Source organism: Schistocerca nitens, chromosome 3, assembly GCF_023898315.1.
Source record: "Schistocerca nitens isolate TAMUIC-IGC-003100 chromosome 3, iqSchNite1.1, whole genome shotgun sequence".
Taxonomy (NCBI): Eukaryota; Metazoa; Arthropoda; class Insecta; order Orthoptera; family Acrididae; genus Schistocerca; species Schistocerca nitens.
The window spans coordinates 601,179,904-601,203,518 of NC_064616.1; the positions used below are offsets into that span (position 1 = coordinate 601,179,904).

Here is a 23,615-nt window from a genome sequence, read left to right on the forward strand (position 1 = left end):
ATGATCTGGCAAATTGTTTGCGAATACACATTCCCTTGTGTTTGCTTCCATTGACTCCAGTATAAAGGGGATTTTAAGGAATCTCTTCAATCTGCCAATAAGTTTTTGTACTGCCAACCGCAAACATGAATTGCGGTAGAATTTCATAATTTCGAACACTTGAGGACTTGGATGGAATGTTTTGAAAGTGTTTTATAACCACTTCTTTTTTACAACGAGTGCATCTGAAAATTAAACTTGTATAAAATTTTTTCCTTCAGATATGTACTTCCACCTAAAAAAGCATAGTTGATACTGCTATCTCTGTAATTAATATAGGTTTGACCATGTGTCCTTTAGTGAGGACTTTCTTTAAATTTATCTGTGTAAAACTGAATTAAGATATCTTAAAACATTTTGGGAATATTTGACATGAACAATATATATACTGAACAGCATGATGAATGATTACTAGCTTATTACAGTTGGAAAAAGAATTGAATCTTTCACACTGTACTAGCATGCAAACTGGCTTCTGAAAATGTATACCACCTTCCTTTTTTAGCATGGAGTGACTATCACCATCTGAAGTTTCCAGAAAATTTCGTCTCTCTTCTTTGGATTCAGTTTACATGGGTACTGGCTTAGAACATAAGTTTCCTTTCTTCCCATTGTGAAATAGTATTTTTCTTGGAGAATATTGTAAAGCAGTCGCAAGATGAGCAGTAAAAGTATTTATTTGTTGTAGCAGGAAACTGACATTAGTTAGTGTGTGTCTTTAGGTTTAAATTTGGCAGTTTCGCCCTAAGTCTTAGTTAAATGAGTAGTTAACCTGCACATTTGCAAGATATATGTTAGAAAATACATAATAAATTTTGCCTTGAAATTTTGTATGCATAATGTAGAAACTCCACTTGCCATTTAGGAGAGTTCAGGATAATTATTTAGTTAGTGTGATAGGCCTCAGAACATTATGGTAAATGTGGAGGTATGCAGCATTTTTGGCATAGTCATTCATTTCGCTTTGCTTTCCTCAGTTGTAGCACATTGTGTGTTCTTTTTATGGGACATTCTTTTCTGTTGCTGGAATGTACATCAGAAAATGAGCCCAATTTTTTCTGTGCAAATCCAATGATGTACCACCCCCCCCCCCCCCTTTCCCGTGGGTCCAGGGTTTAGAATAGGCCCACGGTATTCCTTCCTGTCGTAAGAGGAGACTAGAAGAAGTCTCACACGTTTCGGCCTTTATGTGATGGTCCCCTGTATGGTTTGACCTCCATACTTCCAAATTTTTTTCTGAAGAGCGAGCCAATTGGGGAAGGGTGTCATACATTGTGCATTGTGTCCATTGTGCATTGAGATCTTAAGCCCGCTTTCTCGTTCTTGCATTGCAGTCCTGCTCACTCTCCATCTCTTGGGTGAGGATACATTCCTGGGTGCAGTTTCCACCATCCACTATGCTATGTCACTTTCTGCCTTCATCTTGGCCTTTGAGGGTGAAACATTACCCGAGAAGATGAAGGTGATGGTCTACTGCTGCGATGTCAAGCCATATATCCCTTCCCCAATGCGGTGCTTTAAGTATTGGAAGTTTGGCCATGTCTTCCCGCTGTGCTTCCAGCCGCATATGTTGAGATTGTGGTCATCCATCCCATCCCAATAGTCCATGCGCCCCACCTCCCATCTGTGTCAACTGCAGAGAGCACCGTTCCCGTTGCTCACCGGACTGTAGGATTCTGTAGAAGGAAAGAAAAATAATGGAATACAAGACTCTGGACTGACTGACCTACACTGAGGGGAAAAAGGAAATTTGAAAGGCTCCATCCTGTGCGCATGACATCATCTTATGCCGCTGCTATCACTACTGTTACAGCCCCATCCGTTGCACCAATATCAGTCAGCTCTCAGAGCCATAAGACCACACCTGCCCCCTTGATGGTGGGGGGCACTTCCCTCCCAGTTGCTCCCGCACCACCTATCTCGGTAGCAGCACCCAGCTTCTTCGGCGTCTCTCACTAGGAAGGGGTGGGGTCCCTTGGGTCACTCCCTTCCCAGGTTATTACCAGTGGCAAAGCAGACACCCACCAGTGGCTGAAGAAGCCACAGGTAACTGGTCGTAGGGCTTGGTGGTTCTCTTCAGTCCCAGAGACTGAATCAAAGAAGCCCTCCCAGCTAGAGCAACCCAAGGCACAGCACAAGAAATCGAAACTCAAGACCCCTAAGAACTAGGAAATTGTGGTGGCACCCACACCACCACCACTACCTACAAGCTCTGTGTCTGAGGATGAGGTGGAGATTCTGGCATCCGCTGGGGACTTAGATCTCGCCAGACCCTCAGACATGATGGATATCGCTCCCACATGTACTAAATTGGTTGCAGCAGGTGATCCAGCGGTGTACCCTGCCTCCTTGGTCCCTTCACGCCTTTTTCGCCTGCGGACAATGTCATTCTCCAGTGGAATTGCAGCGGTTTTTTCCACCACCTTGCTGAGTTCCGCCAACTTATCTGCCTTCACCCTTTCTTCTGTATGGCTCTCCAGGAAACTTGGTTTCCGGCAATGCGAACCCCCACCCTCCGTGGCTATCGGGGTTGTTATAAGAATCGGGTAGCTTATGCGAGGATATCTGGTGGAGTCTGCATCTACATACTTAATTCACTTTACAGCGAGTGTGTACCTCTTCAAACACCTTTAGAGGCTGTCGCTATTTGGGTGTGGATGCCTCAGGTTGTTCCTATCTGTAGTGTCTATCTTCCACTGGATGGTGATGTCCCACAGCCTGTATTGGCTGCACTGTTAGCCCAACTGCCGTCCCCTTTTCTGTTACTGGGCGACTTTAATGCCCATAATCCTTTGTGGGTGGATTGGTGGCAACCGACCGAGGCACTCTTGTTGAGCAAGTGTTGGCACAGCTCGACCTTTCCCTCTTAAGTAATGGTGCCCCCATGCATTTAAGTGTGGTGCATGGCACGTACTCAGCCATCTGTCCAATGGAGTGTGCCCGACGACTTGTGCGGTAGTGACCACTTTCCGATCTTTCTGTCACTGCCACAGCGTCACTCTTCTGGGCACCTCCCCAGATGGGCTTAGAATAAGGCTGACTGGGACTCATTCACCTCGATTACCACTATTTAGCCTCTTTCTCATGACGCCATTGATGTGGTGGTTTACACGATCACCGCTGGCATCATTTCTGCAGTGGAATCTGGGCTTTACCTGAATGGAGCAGTCTCTACTGAATCGGACATGATTGCAGAACTCTTAGCAGAGCATTATGCTCTGAGTTCCACTTGTATGAATTGCCCACTGGCCTACCGCTCCCTTAAAGAGTGGTTGGAACTTCGGAGCCTTTCATTCCATACACGCCTCCCCGAATCATACAATGCTCTATTCAGCGAGTGGGAATTCCATAATGCCCTAGCCGCTTGCCCTGATACGGCTCCCGGGCTGGATCACATCCAATATCAAATGCTCAAACACCTCTCGGTGGACTGCCAGTCACACCACCTCGACCTTTCCAACTGTATCATATCATGGTTGAGGGTAAGTTTCCATTGCAATGGCTTGGGAAGCATCTTCATCCCCATGTTTAAACCTGGCAAGAACCCCCTAGAGGTGGACAGCTACTGCCCAATTAGCCTCACCAACATTCCCTTCAAGTTGCTCGAACGCATGGTGAGCCGGAGGTTGAGGTGGCTAGTTGAGTCTCAGGGCCTTCTGGCTCCGTCCCAGGGTGGGTTCCATAAGGGCCGCTCTGCCACCGATAATCTGGTCTGCCTGGAGTCTGCCATCTGCAAAGCATTTGCCCGCAGTCAACATCTGGTTTCCATCTTTTTTTACATGCGGAAGGCGTACTATACAACATGGCGACATCACATCCTCACCACGCTTCATGGGTTGGGTCTTAGGGGCCTGCTCCTGATTTTTATTCAAAATTTTCTGTCGCTTCATTCCTTCCATGTGCAAGTTGGTTCCTCCCATAGTACCTCCAGAGTCCAGGAGAAAGGGGTCCCGCAAGGCTCTGTCTTGAGTGTCTGCCTCTTTTTAGTTGCTATCAGTGGGCTAGCTGCAGCTATGGGAATGTCCATATCGGCTTCTTTGTATGCTGATGATTTTTGCCTGTTCTATAGCTCCCCTGGCATTGCAGTTGCTGAACGGCGGCTACAGAGTGCTATCCGCAGTCTTGGGCCATCACTCACGGCTTCCAGTTCTCTGTTGCCAAGACCTGCGTCATGCATTTCTGCCGGTGTCATACTGTTCACCCTGAGCCATGGCTTTCTCTTGACGGCGAACATTTTGCTGTGGTGGAGACACACTGGGTTTTTGGGCTTGCTTTTTGATGCTCGGTTGACTTGGCTCCCTCATATTCGGCAGCTTAAACAAATGTTCTGGCGCCATCTTAACGCTCTTCATTGCTTGAGTCATGCCAGCTGGGGTGCCGATCGGTCTACCATTCTCAGACTGTATTAGGCGTTGATTCACTCCCATCTTGATTATGGGGAGCCTGGCTTACGGTTCAGCATCGCCTTACCCGTTGCGGTTGCTTGGTCCCATACTTCACTGCGGGATCCGGCTCGCAACTGGAGCTTTCCGCACAAGCCCTGTAAACAGCATACTTGTGGAGGCTAGTGTCCCTGCATTGCGGATTCGACACTAATGACTACTGGCTGCTTATCCTGCACATGTTTGTAGCTTGCCCGGGCATCCAAATTACCATCTCCTGTTCCACAACTCGGTAATCCATTTTCCAGAACAATGGCCCCGGTCAGGATGTACAATAATGGGTCTTGTCCGTGCTCTTTGGGCTTGAGTTTTCCCACTCTCGCCTCTTTCCTGAGCCCATATACGTATAGCCCCGTGGTGTGTGCCCCACATATGCCTTTGGCTAGATTTGGCACAGGGCTCGAAGGACTCCGTCCCTCCTGAGGCCCTCCGCTGCCGCTTTCTTTCCATTCTTGCTGCGTTTCACAGCTCTGACATGGTCTATACCGACCATTGGATGGTTGCTGGTCGAGTTGGTTATGCTATTACTCTTGGGGATCATCGTGAACAACGCTCATTGTCGGCTAGCTGCAGTGTTTTCACTGCCGAGCTGGTAGCCATCTCTTGTGGCCTAGAGTATATCCGCTCCTGCTCAGGTAAGTCCTTTGTTATCTGTAGTGATTCCCTGAGTGTTTTCTAGCTTTCAACCAGTGTTTTCCTCGCTCTTGTCAGATGGTGGCTATCGAGGAGTCCATCCACACTCTTGCCCGTTGTGGCTGCTCCGTGATCTTTATGTGGACCCCGGGTCATGTTGGCATCCCGGGTAATGAACGTGTTGACACGCTGGCCAAACAGGCTGTCCGTGCACCAGCCCTGGAGATTGGCCTTTTGGAGTGTGATCTACAGTCAGTTTTGCGGCAGAAGGTACTTGGTACCTGGGGTGATGTATAGGACAACAAACTTCAGGTTATCAAGGAGACTACTGGTGTGTGGCGCTCCTCCTTGCAGGCCTCTTGCAAGGACTCTGTTGTACTCTGCCGGCTACACATTGGCCAAATATGGCTGACGCACGGTTATTTATTGCGCCGCTAGGCCCCCTCTCTGTCACTGTGCATGGGCATTGACGGTAGTCCACATTTTGTTGTACTGTCCACTTTTAACTGTGCTCAGGTAGACATTTGCACTGCCTGATATGCTCCCTGCACTTTCAACAGATGACACTGCAATGACAGGCTTCGTTTAGAGTTTTATTCAAGCAGGGGAGCTTTTATCACTCGATCTGAGGGTTTGTCCCCTTTTTTGTGTTGTCTGGCCTTTGGCCTACAGCCTTAGATTGGGGTTTTTAGTGTGTCTCTTGGTGGTTGGCTTTTCCTTTTTTTGTTTCCATGGTGGGCCAACCACTGTAACACTCTTGTGTTTTTAATTCCTCTTTTCTGGTCTTTGTCTATGTCTTTCTTGTCCTGTGTCATCCCTTGTCATCTCCGTTGCTTGTTTTTTGTTCCTTGTGGGTGTTTCATGATCATGGGAAAAGGGACCGATGGCCTTTGTAGTCTGGTCCCTTCAACGCTCACAAACCAACCAACCAACCAACTAACCAGTGGTGTAGAACCTAATACAGATCTGTTTATAGCATATTTTGGGTGATGTACTGTTTGCAACAATTGTTCTACTAAGTTTACATTGAGATAAGAAACTAATAGATGTGATATATGCATCGAATATCTATATTTTCAGAATATAGAAAAAAATTTTAGGTAGCATTTCATGGTGTGCCACTTCACTAAAACAGGGCTGCGATTTGGTCTTGTTAATCCACACATTCCTTTTCCAGCTGATAATGCAGAGCACAGTTTGGTTTTAGAATTACCTCTGTTTCTCTGTATTAAGAATCTCCTCTGCTTAGTCCTTTAAAGTCAAGAAATTAACACTATTATTTACTTTCCACCTGCAGCTCAGGCCTTTCATTTGGTGACAAAGCTTAGCATTTCCTCTATTTAGCTGCTTCCTAGAAATATCAGCCCCTTAGGTAGCTCAGTTCCTAGTAAGTCATTTGCTTTATTGGTAGGTGTTTTGAATATACAGGAGAATACCTGGTATCTAAAAACTCCATTTAACAAGATTCACACATGTATTGTGAGTACCCCACTTCGTTGACTGCAGGAAGACTGCTGTTTCAAGAATCTCCACCTACCAGAATTTTAAAATTTAAACAGTAGCCACAACTCATACCACACATTCTAAAGATTTTATTTCAGTCCTTTAATGTTTTGAATTGTTGCATCTGAGCCAGCCTCTGAATTTCACAAACAAATTGTCTAATGCACTATCTTTGTAAGTGAATCCTACATATTCTCACTTGACAGTAAAAAAAAGGGAAGCAAAGTGATGATGTGTGTTGCCTTCTGTAATTTAAGTCAACTTCGTGTTGCTTTATGACCTTGTTGTTGTATTCATTTGCAGCCATTTGTTCCATCAATTTTATGGAATGAATACTACATATATTCCAAAAATATCAAAATCTCAGAAGAGGTCTGATTGACATCTATTAGCTAATGTTGGTGAAATGCTAGTGAATTCAAGGGAGAATACTTTCTCTGCATCCATTCACTAATTTTTTTAGGCTTGTTCTAGTCCTAGTGGATAATCACTTCTTCTTTAAGATATTTGGCTCTTGAATTGTGAACCTACACAGAAATAACACTGTGTGTGTGTCTCATATATATTGAGTTTGAAAATACTTTTTAAAACACACTTTACAAAATTATTGTTTTCTCCTTCTTTTCAAAAATATCACTTGGAAGCTGTTTTGCAGCTGTAGAATGAAATTTCAAACAAGTGCATCACTACACATAAACACACAATGTAAATAAACACAGTAGAAAGCTGTGGGCTTCTTGTGTGTACCAATGCAGATGCACACATATTTGGCCTTAAAAATGCTCTGCATGGAGTTCTGTCAAATGGAGTGAGAGCCTATTACAGTATAACAGTTGTAATTTTGAGAGCACTAAAGTGCCACCTAGGCTTAAGTTGCCACTGTATAGTCCATCATTTAATTGTGGAAGCATTTTCTCCGGAATGAGCTGTATATGTTACATGTACTTGCCAGGACCAAAACGTGTGTGTTTAGAAAGTGTTTTTCTGTATAAAATCTTCAGATGAAGTAGTGGAGGACTGAATGGCTGCATATTTGAAGGGAGCGATAGGTGTTTGAAATATTTTTCATTGACAACTTTTTTGTTGTTGTAAAACCATAAATTGCAGCATGTTTCATTTACTTTTTTCCAAGTACTCGTCCCCTTCCTCACTCCATAATCATTAGTGCCCCCCCTCCCCCCTCCAACCCACCTTTCACTTAAGGGGACATACGTGGTATGCATTAAAAAAAGGAATCTTTTTTTGTGGAATTTGAATCTTTGGGATCTTGTTCATATAAGATTTGACATTTACCATTCCTTCTAACTTATTTTTTAGTTTTTTTTTTTAATGTGATACTTGTTGTGGTTAACCTGTAACAGTGCCCTTGCAATGCTCAGCTGTTTTACATGTGTTTTGTCTTTGGAAGTTTGTTTCACTGGTTGCTCAGATCATTGCGTTTGTGTTATGTTGTGGTGAATGTCGTTTTACTTAGATCTCTCTGAAGATAACTAAACCAAAAGGAATATTTAAAAAGAGAAAGTTTAAAGGCAATCAGCACAGAATGTACACTCTACATACACGTATATCATGCGAGAATGTCACAGCAGCACTAAATAAAATACTTCTCATGGAACTTCATAAAAAAGTCTCCTTTTTTAACAAATATAGAATGCTTGCAGTAACTAATGAAGAAAGGAACTACATTAATATGGACATGAGTATTTTACCTGACATTGTTTTTAGTTTTGTGAAGTGCAAGAAGTGTGGCTTATCTGAATGTGTGAATATTGAAGAAAGTGACAGAGGTAGAAAAGGTCTCACAACGGCCAACGGGGCCTTATGATGTAGATACAAGACTTATGTATGCTCTACTTTGAGTTGGGAGAAGCATGGGTGCTGGAAATTCAACAAAGAACTTTCAGATTCTGCAAGTATTATTGGAGAAAGCTGTAGTGGAAGTTAGTGAGGAGAGTATGAGGAATGCTTTAAGGGAAGCCATTGTAAAAGATGAAGGTTGCACAGACCTTGCGATTGCTTTGGATGGGAGCTGGCAAAAGAGGGGCTATCTCTCACTAAACGATCTTGTTACAGCAAGAAACGTAGACACAGGTAAAGTCTTTGATGGAGAAATTATGACCAAATAATGTCAAACTTGCAAAAGATTAACAGCAGGCAGAAAGGAAGAACACAAACTGAAATGTGCTTCTAACTCTGAGGATAACAGTGGTGGGATGGAAGTATTAGGTGTAGAAAGTATTTGAAATATTAGAAGAGGCAAGAGGTGTTCTACATCTACATGATTACTCTGCAATTCACATTTAAGTGCTTGGCAGAGGGTTCATTGAACCACAATCATACTATCTCTCTACCATTCCACTCTCGAACAGCGCGCGGGAAAAACGAACACCTAAACCTTTCTGTACGAGCTCTGATTTCTCATATTTTATTTTGATGATCATTCCTACCTATGTAGGTTGGACTCAAAAAAATATTTTCGCATTCGGAAGAGAAAGTTGGTGACTGAAATTTCGTAAATAGATCTCCCTGCGATGAAAAACATATTTGCTTTAATGACTTCCATCCCAACTCGCGTATCATATCTGCCACACTCTCTCCCTATTATGTGATAATACAAAACGAGCTGCCCTTTTTGGCACACTTTCGATGTCCTCCTTGGAGATGGGGGACACAAAGGCCTACACGAGTGTGGTGAATTCCAACTCATATGGCAATGTGGAAATTACCAAAATGGAATGTGTCAGCGATGTACAAAAAAGGAGGACCAGACGTAGGTAATTAACAGTTGACTTTAAAGGCAAAAGATCAGACTTTTGTAAACTGGTGACAGGACAAGGTCATTTGACTAAGAACAAAGTAGAAAATCTCCAGAGATATTATGGACAGGCAATTGGAAGGAATAAGGACAATATAGAAGCTATGAAGGATGGTGTGTGGTCAATATTTTTTTCATAAATCTACAGCTGAAAGCCCATATCATGGTCTCTGCCCAAAAACTGACACATCATGGTGCGGGCTTAATAGGGCAAAAGTGACAAGAGAATGCTATTCGCGTAAACATATTTTTCCAGCAGCTGTACTTAGTATGATAAAGTCCATATTTAGAGATTTGGCAAGGCCTGAGCTACTGAAAGAGTGTTTTGCATGGGGAAACCGAAAATCCAAATAAGGATTTCAACAGCTTATTTGGAGTTGTCTATCAAAAACTGTTTGCAGGTATGCAGACCTTAAAAATAGAAGTCCATGGTGCTTTTCTCACATACAGCTGTGGAAATATTGCCGAGTATTGGGTACTACTAAAATGAGGAGTTATTCCTGGGAAGAATTTAGTCTCAGGTCTTCACCATTGGGACAACTGTAGAGTGCAAGTTGCCGAAAGATCTGTGACAGAAACGACAAAAAAAGCAAGGTAGTAAGCTAGATGTTGCAAAAGAAAGCTAGAGGACAAGCAAGAGGCAGAAGACAACAAAACAGTTGCATCAGGCTGTTTTAAATCATCTGTAAGTGTTCAAACTTGGCTCATTTTCTTTCCCAAAAAGTGATTTCCCGGATATAACATTTACCAGGAAAGTCCCTTTTCCTGAAGAAATATTAAAGATAATTCAATGAAATTTAGGGTATAGCTAGGTAACTTCAATCTTCACCCTTGGAACCTCAAATAATGTAAAATTTTGAATTATTTTCTTCTAAATAAAATTATAAATGGAAAAAAGTGTCAATTTTGGATTCCTTAGTTTTCTAAAAAATTTAGGAAGGAACTTAAAAATAATTGTTCAGGTTCATTATAATGCAGTGTAGGTACTTAATATCTGGTAGAAATTTCATTGCTGTAGGTTCAATAACCTTCTCACAAATGGAACAGATGTTTGGTGTGAAACTAACATGGAATATACAGGGTGGTCCATTGATAGTGACAGGGCCAAATATCTCACGAAATAAGCATCAAACAAAAAAAAACTACAAAGAACAAAACTCGTCCAGCTTGAAGGGGGAATCCAGAGGGTGCTATGGTTGGCCCGCTAGATGGCGCTGCCATAGGTTAAACAGATATCAACTGCGTTTTTTAAAATAGGAACCCCCATTTTTATTACATACTCGTGTAGTACATAAAGAAATATGAATGTTTTAGTTGGACCACTTTTTTCGCTTTGTGATAGATGGCGCTGTAATAGTCACAAACGTGTAAGTACGTGGCATCACGTAACATTCCACCAGTGTGGACGGTATTTGCTTCATGATACATTACCCCTGTTAAAATGGACCATTAACCAATTGCGGAAAAAGTCGATATTGTGTTGATGTATGGCTATTGTGATCAAAATGCCCAACGGGCGTGTTCTGCTCAGTATCCTGGACGACATCATCCAAAGTGTCCGGACCGTTCGCCGGATAGTTAAGTTATTTAAGGAAACAGGAAGTGTTCAGCCACATGTGAAACATCAACCACGACCTGCAACAAATGATGATGCCCAAGTAGGACGTTTTAGCTGCTGTCGCGGCTAATCCACCCATCAGTAGCAGACAAATTGCACGAGAATTGGGAATCTCAAAAACGTCGGTGTTGAGAGTACTACATCAACATCGATTGCACCCGTACCATATTTCTATGCACCAGGAATTGCATGGCGACGACTTTGAATGTCGTGCACAGTTCTGCCAGTGGGCACAAGAGAAATTACGACGCATTCTATTTAGCGATGAAGCGTCATTCACAAACAGCGGTAATCTAGTACCTTCCACCGCGGAAGTCGAAAATGTGGCAGAACAAATGGACGTGGTCAGCCCATAGAGGGCTCCGCCTCCGCGCCGGCTATTCTGCGCAGCGGCTCTCGCGCAGCGAGGGCGCCACCGCAAAGCCACGTGCAGACAGCGGCCAATAGCCGCTCCCTCCGGTTTCGTATATAGGGACCTGCTCTGCCCTAGTCCAGCCAGTCTGGTACTCTCTCTGGATTTCGTTTCTATCTCGGCGGTACTACGTTCTGGTCGTTGCTCATTGTTGACATTTTCCTGGCTCTGGTTCCGAGTGGATTTACGTTTGGTGTTTGGTGTTGTGGTTTCCACAAGCCTCCATTGTTTATCTCTTCCTTGTTGTGTCGCTCATAGTCGGTCGTGGTCGGTTGTTGTCAGTTGTCATTGGTCTGTCGTCCGACTCGTCCCGTGTTTACCCGGTGGTGAGTGCTCCACCGCTGGTGGCTTCCCCGCCTGGCGGCTCCAATCCATAGCCCAAGGCGTCCCCGCTGTTGGTTGTGGTTACTACAGGTAATGTAAACTGGCATAATATGCACTATTGGGCAATGGAAAATCCACGATGGCTGCAACAAGTGGAACATCAGCAACCTTGGTGGGTTAATGTATGGTGCGGCTTTATGGGAGGAAGGATAATTTGCCCCCATTTTATCGATGGCGATCTAAATGGTTCAATGTATGCTGATTTCCTACGTAATGTTCTACCGATGCACTACAAGATGTTTCACTGCATGACAGAATGGCGATGTACTTCCAACATGATGGGTGACCAGCACATAGCTCGCATGCTGTTGAAGCAGTATTGAATAGCATATTTCGTGACAGGTAGATTGGTCATCGAAGCACCATACCATGGTCCGCACATTCACTGGATCTGATGTCCCTAGATTTCTTTCTGTGGGGAAAGTTGAAGGATATTTGCTTTCGTGATCCACCGACAACGCCTGACAACATGTGTCAGCGCATTGTCAATGAATGTGCGAACATTACGGAAGGCGGACTACTCGCTGTTGAGAGGAATGTCGTTACACGTGTTGCCAAATGCATTGAGGTTGACAGACATCCTTTCAAGCATTTATTGCTTTAATGTGGTATTTACAGGTAATCACGCTGTTATAGCATGCATTCTCAGAAATGATAAGTTCACAAAGGTACAAGTATCACATTTGAACAACCGAAATAAAATGTTCAAAACATACCTACGTTCTGTATTTTAATTTAAAAAAAAACCTACCTGTTACCAACTGTTCATCTAAAATTGAACCATATGTTTGTGACTATTACAGCGCCATCTGTCACAAAGCGAGAAAAGTGGTCCTACTAAAACATTCATATTTCTTTACGTACTACACGAATATGTAATAAAAATGGGGGTTCATATTTTTAAAAAATGCAGTTGATATCCGTTTGACCTATGGCAGTGCCATCTGGTTTCCCCCTTCAAGCTAGCCAAGTTTTGTACTTTGTAGTTTTTTCATTTGGTGCTTATTTCGCGAGATATTTGGCCCGGTCACAATCAATGGACCACCCTGTATAAGGAAATATGCTCCACATGTTGGTCCCCTTAATGTTTCTTTTACCTTTAAATTACTTATTGTGTACATTTGTGCTAAATAAACCCGTTCTTGGTTAAAACTCATTTTAAACATATTTATAATATATGGGTGAAAACACTCTTCCTTCATAATTAATGTAACATGCACAAAGTAACAAATGAAGAGGTGCTTAGAAGAGTACAGGAAACCAGATCTCTGTGGAGGCACGTCCAAACAAGAAGAGACAAACTTGTAGGGCACATCCTATGACACAACATCATTGGAACAATAGCAGAAGGAGCTATTGAGGGAGGGAATCAGTGGGGGCGACCAAGGATATCATACATGCAACAGATCATGAATGACATTGGATGTAACACATACGTGGAAATGAAGAGGAAGGCAAAGAGAGAGAGAGAGAGAGAGAGAGAGAGAGAGAGAGAGAGAGAGAGAGAGAGAGGTGCCACTCTTGTTACTGTTTGCAGAAACTAAATATCATATCTGTGCTGTGCCTGTGGATGCAATTGGGGGGTGGTGTTACACTAGTCATAGCCTGCATCTGAATAGGAGGGGATGGATAGATTAGCTGATCTTCTTGCAGAAAATGTAAGGGGGGCCACATGTACACAAGACAAAATACCTGTGATTACTGGAGTCAGAGGGACACACATTTTAGGTTAGAGTCAGGTTACAGACAGAGAGTATTGAAAGAGATTAAAACAGAACAGTGCCATGATGTCTGTAGCAGTATCCAAAGACATAAAAATTGTGTGTTCCATCAGAACATTATAGGACTAAAAAAATAAGATAGATGAGCTTCATGTATACCTAGAAAATGGGGTAAATTCTGAAGGTATAGATGTTTTGTGCCTCTCTGAACACCATGTAACCGCAGGGATGGAGAAGTTAAATTTAGGGGATTACAGATTAGCATCTTATTCATGTAGAGCCAACATGGAAAAAGGAGGAGTTGCTACTTATATAAAACTGGACACAAAGTCAATTATATTGAAACAAATAGTTTTTGTGTAGATCAGATCCTTGAAGCATGTGCTTGTGAGTTGCTACTGCAATATACTTCTACATCCACAATGGATAAAAGTCTTATACTTCTATAGTAATTGTAACAATCTACAGGTCCCCTCAAGGTAACTTTCAGCTATTAATGAAAAATCTTGAGGCCTTATTGAGCTACCTGTCAGACAAAAGGAAGCAGTTAGTGGTTTGTGGTGTTTTTAATGTAGATTTCTTAAAAGATACGGATGGGAAAATTGAGCTAGGTCTTTGTTTGGTTGTTTCAATCTAGTATCTGTTGTAAATTTTCAACTCGTGTGCAGCAGGATAGTAGTTCACTCATCGATAATATTTTCATAGATAGTGCTCGGGCAGAAACAATTAATGTGTACCCAGTTGTTAATGGGCTGTCTGATCATGATGCACAGTTAATGGAAATAACACATATAGCGCTTTACATGATTCAGGCAGGTTCATACAAGGCACAGAGGCTTATTAATGTGAACAGGATACAGAGCTTTAAGTGCAGCCTAGAAGAGGTAGAACGGGATGAAGTATACACAGAAAATGATGCTGATGCTAAATTCAGTTTATTCCACCATAAATTTGTCTCAATATTTGAGAGTTGCTTTCCTGAAATGTTATCCAAAAAAGCGATTGTAAAGTCAAGTAAGCCATGGATTACTAAGGGAATTAAGATATCGTGTAAGAGGAAGAGGGAAACATAAGGACAGGTCAGAATAAGTCAGGATCCTATGTTACTTGCTTACTACAAAAGATACTGTAACATTTTAAGGAAAGTCATTAAGAAGTTCAGAAGCTTATGTGTTCTGACAGAATTTAATAATGATGGTAATAAGATTAAAACTATATGGAAATTGTCAAATGGGAGATGGGTCAGTCTGACAGTGCACAGCATACCATAGCAATAAAGCGAAATGATGATGTTGTGAGTGATAATTCACAAGTTGCAAGTATCTTTAACAATCACTTTCTTAATGCAGTAGCAAAAATAGGGTTAAAGGGTTCAATTGAAGAAGCAAAAAAAAAAAAAAAAAAAAAAAAAAAGGCAGGACTTTAGGCCTTTAGAAATAGCACACACATTCCCCACTGTAATTAAGGGAATTATAAATATACTGAAAAACAAGGTCTCTTTTGGTGTTGGAGTCTCTAACAGAATTTTTAAGTTTTTAGCACAAATAATGTTAGGAGGGTGGTAAATTCTAGTGAATGGGGAGTTCTCACAAAGGGAGTCCCATGGGGTTCAGTTTTAGGTCCTCTGCTGTAAAAAGCAACTGAAGATATTGTTAAGGATGTCTTTCAAAGACTTATTAAGTGGTTCTCAGAAAATTGACTCTCCCTTAATTTTGAAAAAACTAACTATGTCCAGTTCTGTACACCGAATAGTCATACCGACAATTGATGTAGCATCTGAACAGGGCTCAGTTAACAAGGTAGATTTCTCCAAATTTTTGGGTGTTCACATTGATGAAAACTTGAACTGGAAGAAGCATATTACTGAGCTTCTCAAACTACCAAGTTCAGCTTCTTTCGCTCTTCTTATAATCGCTAGTCTTGGTAATAAACAGATCAGCCTCCTAACATACTTCGCATATTTCCACTCAATAATGTCTTATGGAATAGTTTTCTGGGGTAACTCGCCACCTAGACATAAAGTATTGATTGCATAAAAGAGAGCAGTGAGAATAATTAGTGGTGTTCACCCAAGGACGTCATGTAGGCACCTTTTCAAGGAGTTAGGTATTTTGCTGCACCATCAGAGTACATATATTCACTAACGAAATTCGTTACAAATAATCCATCTCAATTTGCGAAGAACAGTGATGTTCATATGTACAACACTAGAGGGAAAAATGACCTTTTGTATCCGTTATTGAAGCTGTTAGTTGCTCATAAAGGAGTACATTATTCAGCAACAAAAATCTTTGATCATTTGCTCAACAACATAGTGTCTGGCAGATAGCAGATCAAGTTTTAAGTCTAGCTTAAAATCATTTCTTTTGGACAACTCCTTCTATTCCATGGAAGAGTTTCTGTTTCAGAACAGGTAAAAAAAAAAAGTACCTCTAAATTTAGTTGCATGTGTAGAAGTCAAACTGACTTGTTCCACATCATATTGATAAAATAATCTGGAAGATGATCTACGGAACATTACGTAACTGAAACTGAAACTAAAAACTACAACAGTTTGCGTGCCAACACTTTGATGGCCCAGCATTGAAATCTGCAGCAATTTCCAGAATGGTGGCTCTTCTGTCACGTTGAACGATTCTCTTCAGTCGTTGCTGGTCCAATTCTTGCAAGATCTTTTTCCGGCCTCAGCAATGTTGGAGGTTTGATGTTTCACGAGATTCCGAATTCACGGTACACTCGTGAAATGGTTGTATGGGAAAATCCCCACTTCATCACTACCTCAGAGATGCTGTGTCCCATCACTCATGCGCTGACTGTAACACCATTTTCAGACTCGCTGAGATCTTGATAACCTTCCATTGTAGCAGCCATAACTAACAAAACAACTGCGCCAGACGCTTGTTGACTTATATAGACATCTCCAACTGCAGCGCCATGTTCTGCCTGTTTATACGTGTCCGTATTTGAATATTCATGCCTATCCCAGTTTCTTTGGCATTTCAGTGAATTCACAAATTAAAATTTTTGGATGTACCCATTTTGAAAATCAGTGAGGTGAGACACATGTCCCATGTACCTAACTTGATTAATGTTTTTACTGGAACCTAGGCTTTTCAAAGTTAAATTTTTTTTTATTTGTAGAGTGGCTTTATCAAGACTATAAATATGAAAAAAATTGTAACTAGCCATTATCAAACCACAAGTATTATTCTGTTTGTCGTATACTCGTCAGTGGCACAGTGTGTTACCATGTTCGTCACACTGCATCTGTATTAGTGTTATACTTGCAGCATATCAACAAACAACACAATCTAAAAAAAATATGGCATCGAGGGGACATGAACTATAATTACTTGTGTAAATAGAGTTCCTCAAATATTGCTATGTGGCTACCATGTAACTGTACAGGGCTGCTTTTCTTTGGATGTTCAGTATAGAAACATCATAGCATTTCAAATAAATTCAAGTTAGTATCACAGAATATATATAAAACAATATGCTGTAAATATATGCAGTTATGGACAATCAAAAAGGCCTATAAGTAATATTGTTCCAAAGAGACTGAAACAAATATAGCACTAAAAATGTGTTACATGTGGTGCTGCCACTGTTGCCAGTGCTTGTTTCATTCCCACTGGTGCCAATTGTACCTAACTGAAGGTACCTTAGCTTATCAAGATATGTGAACAGCTTTGTTTTGTGACTGTACATACCAGCAGATTTCGTAAGGAATATAGTAATGTTTCAAAACAATGATTATAACATATAAGGAAAAACAATTAGTAACTTCAGCTTTTTCTCGAAGTTCCAAAAGCATCTCGTCAGATGGCAGTGCCAGACAAATATAGGAGACAGATGTTACAACACTCACAACTGCATATTACTGTACTGGGATGTGTTCCGCATCAAACACAAAAGGGCATCTCAAATGATGTTTTATGACATAATTTGACTTCTTGTAGGTGTGGAAGAATGGACAGTCACTGATGTGATGCACCAATTCACCTTTAGGTTTCCGGGCCGAGTCAGCAAAAACAGCATCCTTCTGGGGTGACTCCGTTGTCTGTGTCTGTGTGTGTGTGTCTGTCTGTCTGCCTGTCTATTACAACATGTATTTCTCAGGAACGGATAGAAGTTGAAATTTGTCACACATTAAGATCTATAGTCCCTTGACGGTGTGAAAAATTTAAGCTTATAAGTCAATGCAGTCAAAAGCCATATATGTCACATATTTTGATACTTGCAAACTCGGTCAAAACCAGTAGATGATCTCTAACAGATTTTTAATAATTTTAGGAGTAAAGGTATGAGAGTTACCTTTACTCCTCAAAGTATTAAAAATGTGGTAGACATCAATAAAATTCCTTATAGACAGATAAGGAGAGAACATATACACACGTCATATGTGGAAATGTCTCTAGCACTTACAAAACCAGCACCACCCAAAGCAACTGTATGGAACATAAATAATTTGACAATACAAAGTGTTGGTCGACACCAAAGTGTTAAACAGTAAACTGGGCTATCAACTTCATGATAGGCGTGCAAATGGTAATTAAATTTGCAAACCGATTATGTAACTTGACACAAAGGGCTACGTGGGAAATGATTATTTAGTGCCATAGCAGCAGTTTTTGTGCAGTAAAACAAAGCACACAGTGACAAACTTGTCAATGGTTGCATATATATAATTTAAATTATTAAAGTTAATACAGCTACTGAGGATATCATAGTCACACATACTAACAATTACTTCAGTTAAAACTTTTTTTTGTATGGATCAATATTAAAACCTGAGATTGTATGTCTCCTTTTTGTACATTTCTGCAGCGTAGTGGAGACTCCCTTTTTTTTCCCCTCTTAAACTGTCCTTTTTAACTATCTTTACTTATAGTTGTAAAATTATTTCTTTGTAATAATGCAGTTTCAATGTGGATTTAAATTCTCTGTAGTAGAGAGCTTGCCTGCTTGAAGTGGAGTTTTTCTTTCAGTTTAGAATTACAATACTACAGATATCCATAATACAGAATTTGCAGATTTCTTAGCTACAATTAGTCGCGCTGATGATCTAATTTTATTTTCAGGTGTGATACAATTCCAAAAATTCAGGCAAAGCTTGACTACCTAAAATCTCTTCTGAATGACTACAATACATTTAAAAGCATCTATAGATATGCATATGATTTTGCTCGGGTGAGTATTTTGTATAATTGCCTTTTTAATTCACAGAAATTGTCATCTACTACTGTAGTTCAGGAGCGCAGTATCTTCTAAACTTACTGTGTATGTGTGGATGTGGATGGTGAAGTCTATGCCGCATGAACTAAATGCAAACTAGCTGCACAAATGGCGCACTTACATTTTCTGTATATCTGTAAGCGGTTTGAAAGACTACAATCAAAGAAGCTCTTCTGGTTAGGGTACACTTACATAAGCCCAAGTTGATTCACTAAATTACTGTCCAAAAGTTAAGTGTAATCAGTAAACCAGAAATAGAAAAGATGAGCAGATACTGCGTGAGTAAAAAGTAGCCTACAAATGAGAACTGTGTGGTCTTTCTAGGAAATGCGAACTCACTGCTCAGTAAAGGTGTGTGATTTAAAGATGATGAAAAGAAATGCATTAGACATACAATGTTGTTTCACTTTATTAACCAAGATCTTCTCAGCAGAGTTCAATATGAGACGCCAAAAGATCTCAATTTGGATCCAGTCTTGCCACACTAAAGCAGGTTGAATAGAAAACATTCTCAGCATTTAATGTCCTGCAATGTGCTACCTTGAGACTGGAGAGAGTTTTAGGGCATTTGAAATGTTGGTTATAGGCTATTATGAGGTCAACTAAGGGCAAACAACTCATCCAGTTGTGCATTCTTGACAGCATGAAAAAATTCCATTACATCTGCAGAGCTTACCGCTGTCTCTGGAATTGCAGTCTTACCGCTGTCTCTGGAATTGCAGTTGTCCAACAAACTGGGTATTAGAGACACAAAGAAGTTAATCTTCATGCCAAACATTTGCTAGTCTCTCTCCTGCTTGCAGTTCATTTATCACTAAGTCAACAGCACTGAAATTGGACCAATACTGTGTGTAGGAATATTATGTTGTAATTTTCAGGTTATGTATGCCTATATTCAACTGAATGAATAAATTTTGTTATGCCTTATGTGTTAGGCCTTTATTTTTGGAATGGCATTGCAAGTGGCAAGGTTAATTAGATGTGTTCTTACCAAATATATTCCACTCCATTTGGCAGAACAATTTTTGTTACACGTCTGTATATCTACATCTACAGTTACATCTTTACCCTGTAAACCACTGTGAACTACATGGCAGATGGTATGATCTATTGTACCAGTTATTAGGGTTTCTTTCCATTGCATTCACATCTGAAGTGCAGGAAGAATGATTTTTTGAAAGCCCCCTCTGTATCTGTTCAGTATCTCCTGTTAGTCCTGTTTGGTATGGCTCCCACACACATGACCAATATTCTAGAATGAGTCACATGAATGATTTATAAGCCATCTCCTTGGTAGACTGTCTGCACTTTTCCAGTATTCTGTCAATTAACTGGAGTCTACCACCTGCTTTACCCACAACTGAGCCTATATGATAGTTCCATTTCATATCCCTACAAATTGTTGCACTCGGGTACTGTATTTACTCGATTATGAGATGAGTTTTTCTCCCCAGATTCATCATTTGAAAACTATGGGATCATCTTGTATTCACGTATTAAACTATTGCTGCTGAGGCCAATGTTTCTACATTTTAGAATGTTTACATGATATATTTACATGATATAGGTGTCATCTTAGCCGGCCGCGGTGGTCTAGCGGTTCTGGCGCTGCAGTCCGGAACCGTGGAACTGCTACAGTCGCAGGTTCGAATCCTGCCTCGGGCATGGGTGTGTGTGATGTCCTTAGGTTAGTTAGGTTTAAGTAGTTCTAAGTTCTAGGGGACTTATGACCTAAGATGTTGAGTCCCATAGTGCTCAGAACCATTTGAACCATTTGGTGTCATCTTAAATTTACTGAAGAAGCTTGGACTATTGAGGTCACGTGCTGATATATTTTGATGCATTCAGAAGGATAGGTAGTACAAACTGTACTTGTACTCAAACAGGTTCGAAATTTCTTGATACGCCAAAGCGCTTGATACTATATCAACCTTGCTCAAACAGTCACATGAAATTTGACTTGAATGACATTAATGCAAGAGATGTGCGACAAACCATGAAGTAGTCATGACAACAATCTATTGCTCTGCTTAAAATTTGACAATTTTGTGAAACAAAGTGGGACAGAATTTAATGTTATTATTTTACAGACTTTTGTTGTATTTGAAGAGCTTTGCAATAAAAATTCTCGTGCATGTATGGCTACAGTGTACAAGCATTAATGGTGCTTGTTACATATCGCTAACATTGAAAAGCAAAAATATTGCCCTTCAAAAAATATTATTTGATTCTGAATGCAAGTGATTATTTTATTTGATTATGAGATATTGTAATGATTTATGAAGTGGGTTGCAAATGAGAAACTCAGTTGCTTTTCACATATTAGAATGCTAGGTAAAAACATTATCACCTTTTAATCAGCTTTAGAACAAGATAGTGGCATTCAGGTAAGACAAGAAAGAAAATTGATTGTGAATGAAATGTCTAAAAAACAAAATAAGTCATATTAAAATACGTATAATTGTTATCGCAAGAATAATTGTACGATAGTACCAACAGATGCCACTAGATCACAGAACAAGCAAAAGTATGAGAATTTTACAGAATCATGATTGCGATCTTGTATTTTTGTATAAGTTGGTGGTGTTACCTATGACCTACACCCTAGAAGATACTGCAGTCCATGTTTCACAGTTGCTCAGAACAGTATTATGGAAAAGTTGGAGTGGGAACAGTGGTACCAGCTTGGCTGAGAACTAGGATGGGAGCAGGGAGGGCAGTAGTGAACAGGCAGCAAATTCCACTGTGCTGCCAACCATGGGAACCTATACCACTGCAGTTTACATGAAGCCATTTTAACTGACATTATAATTGAACAAATAAATAACAATGGTGTACATTACTGCAGGAGACAGTGAAAGTCTAGATTGAGCCAGTGGCACACTTGTGTGTTTCCTGCAACATTGTTGTCATCGCTTATTGTGAGGTGTAACTGGAACAAAAAGGGGAGATGGATGTCAGCTGCTAGTTCTGCACATCCAATGAGAGAGTGATGGGCAGATGGTATATTTGGAAGCAAGAAACAGTGTAACAGTCTCATGTCAGTATAGAAGTGAAAACAGGTATGTATTCGGCAGAAAGCAGCTGCCTTCTCACGTTCCACCTTGACCACTACCTCAGATAATGCACGTATTCAGAAGAAATAGTGTACTATTTGACAGTGAAGATATAAATTTCGTTACTATGGGTGGTGATTAAAAATACTTATACCACAGACGACAGGCTTAGTAAGCAAAGTAGGTAGTGAAGATAAAAATTAATGTAAACCATTTCTTTTATTTTATTTCTTCTTGTATTATCAAATTTGGACAATCAATAAATAGACTAAGTTTAAAATAGATATAATACTAATGTTTTAGGCAGATATTTGATGTCAGTAAAACAGTTTGTATCTTTGCTTAGTCATAATATGTTAAAAATAAATTTGTCTCAAGAAGACTCTCTTAAAAAAAGGTCATCTTATATTGAGGGTCATCTTATACTCAGATAAATTCAATATTTGTCAGAGTTTGCTTATTCCAGCTGACACACATTAATACTGTAATCATACAATACTACATTTTCTCATTTCATGAAGTGCACAATTTTACATTTCTGAACATTTAAATCAAGTTGCCAGTCTTTGGAGCACTTTGAAATCTTATCGAGATCTGACTGAGTATTTATGCAGGTTCTTTGAGACAATACTTCATTATAGATTACTGCAACTGCAAAAATTCGGGGGTTACTATTAATATTGTCCGCAAGGTCATTAATATACAACATGAACAGCAAGGGTCACAATACACTTACCTGGGGCACACCCCAAGTTACTTATACATCTAATAAGTCTCCATCAAACATAACATGCTGCACCCTCCCTAGCAAAAAGTCGTCAACCCAGTCTCAAATTTCTCTTGAGATACTTGATATGATCGTACTTTTGACAGTAAACATAAGTGTGGTACTGAGTGAAATGCTTTTCAGAAATCAAGAAATACTGCATCTGCATGACTGCCTTGATTGACAGCTTTCAGTATGTCATGTGAGAAAAGTACAAGTTTGGTTTCACATCATTGATGTTTTCAGAATCCATGCTGGTTGTCATGGAAGAGGTCATTCTGTTAGAGATACCTCATTATGTTTGAGCTTAGAACATATACTCACATTCTACAAGACATGGATGTCAAGGATATTGGACAGTAGTTGTGCAGATCACTTCCACTACCCTTCTTGTAGACATGTTACCTGTGCTTTCTTTCAAGTACTGGCCATGGTCTTTTGTTCAAGGGATCTATAACACATTATAGTTATGGGAGGTGCTAATTCAGCTACAAATTTAATATAGAATTTGATACAGATTCCATTGGGCCATGGAAATATGTTCAATTTTACAGTTTAAGCTGTTTTCAACACCACTGACACTAATACCTTTCACTCATCTTTTAAGTGGTACAAAGATTAAATTGGAATAGTTCTCCTGGGTTTTCCTCTATAAAGAACCATTTGAAAATGGAGTGAAGCATTTCAGCTTTTACAAATTGACATAATTTCAGAGACTTTACTGGTCTAGTATGGATATGATTTTCTCTATACAGACTGAAGCGGCAAGTGTAAATTTTTACCAAGGTCAGGAATCAAAGCAGGAGACTTGGGTTCAATTCCCAGCCTAGGTACAAATTTTCACTGGCAGCTTCAGTCTATGTACATATAATTTTAGCTTTTGCTTTGCTAGCCTCAGTTTCATTTCCTGTCTCATTCACTAGGGACTGGACTCCATCTTTCGTGCCACTAACAGCCATTACATAAGACCAGAATTTATGTGGGTGTT

At 40.4% G+C, this 23,615-nt stretch overlaps 1 protein-coding gene across 1 annotated transcript in view; it reads left to right on the forward strand.

Annotated features, from left to right (window-relative positions):
- The window catches only part of LOC126248526 (DCN1-like protein 4), a 169,437-nt gene that overhangs the window by 128,381 nt on the left and 17,441 nt on the right, over nucleotides 1–23,615 (forward strand). Inside the window, exon 5 of the mRNA XM_049949579.1 lies at nucleotides 18,652–18,760. Within this exon, the coding sequence (XP_049805536.1) occupies nucleotides 18,652–18,760 (109 nt within the window). The remainder of the gene's footprint in view (nucleotides 1–18,651; nucleotides 18,761–23,615) is intronic.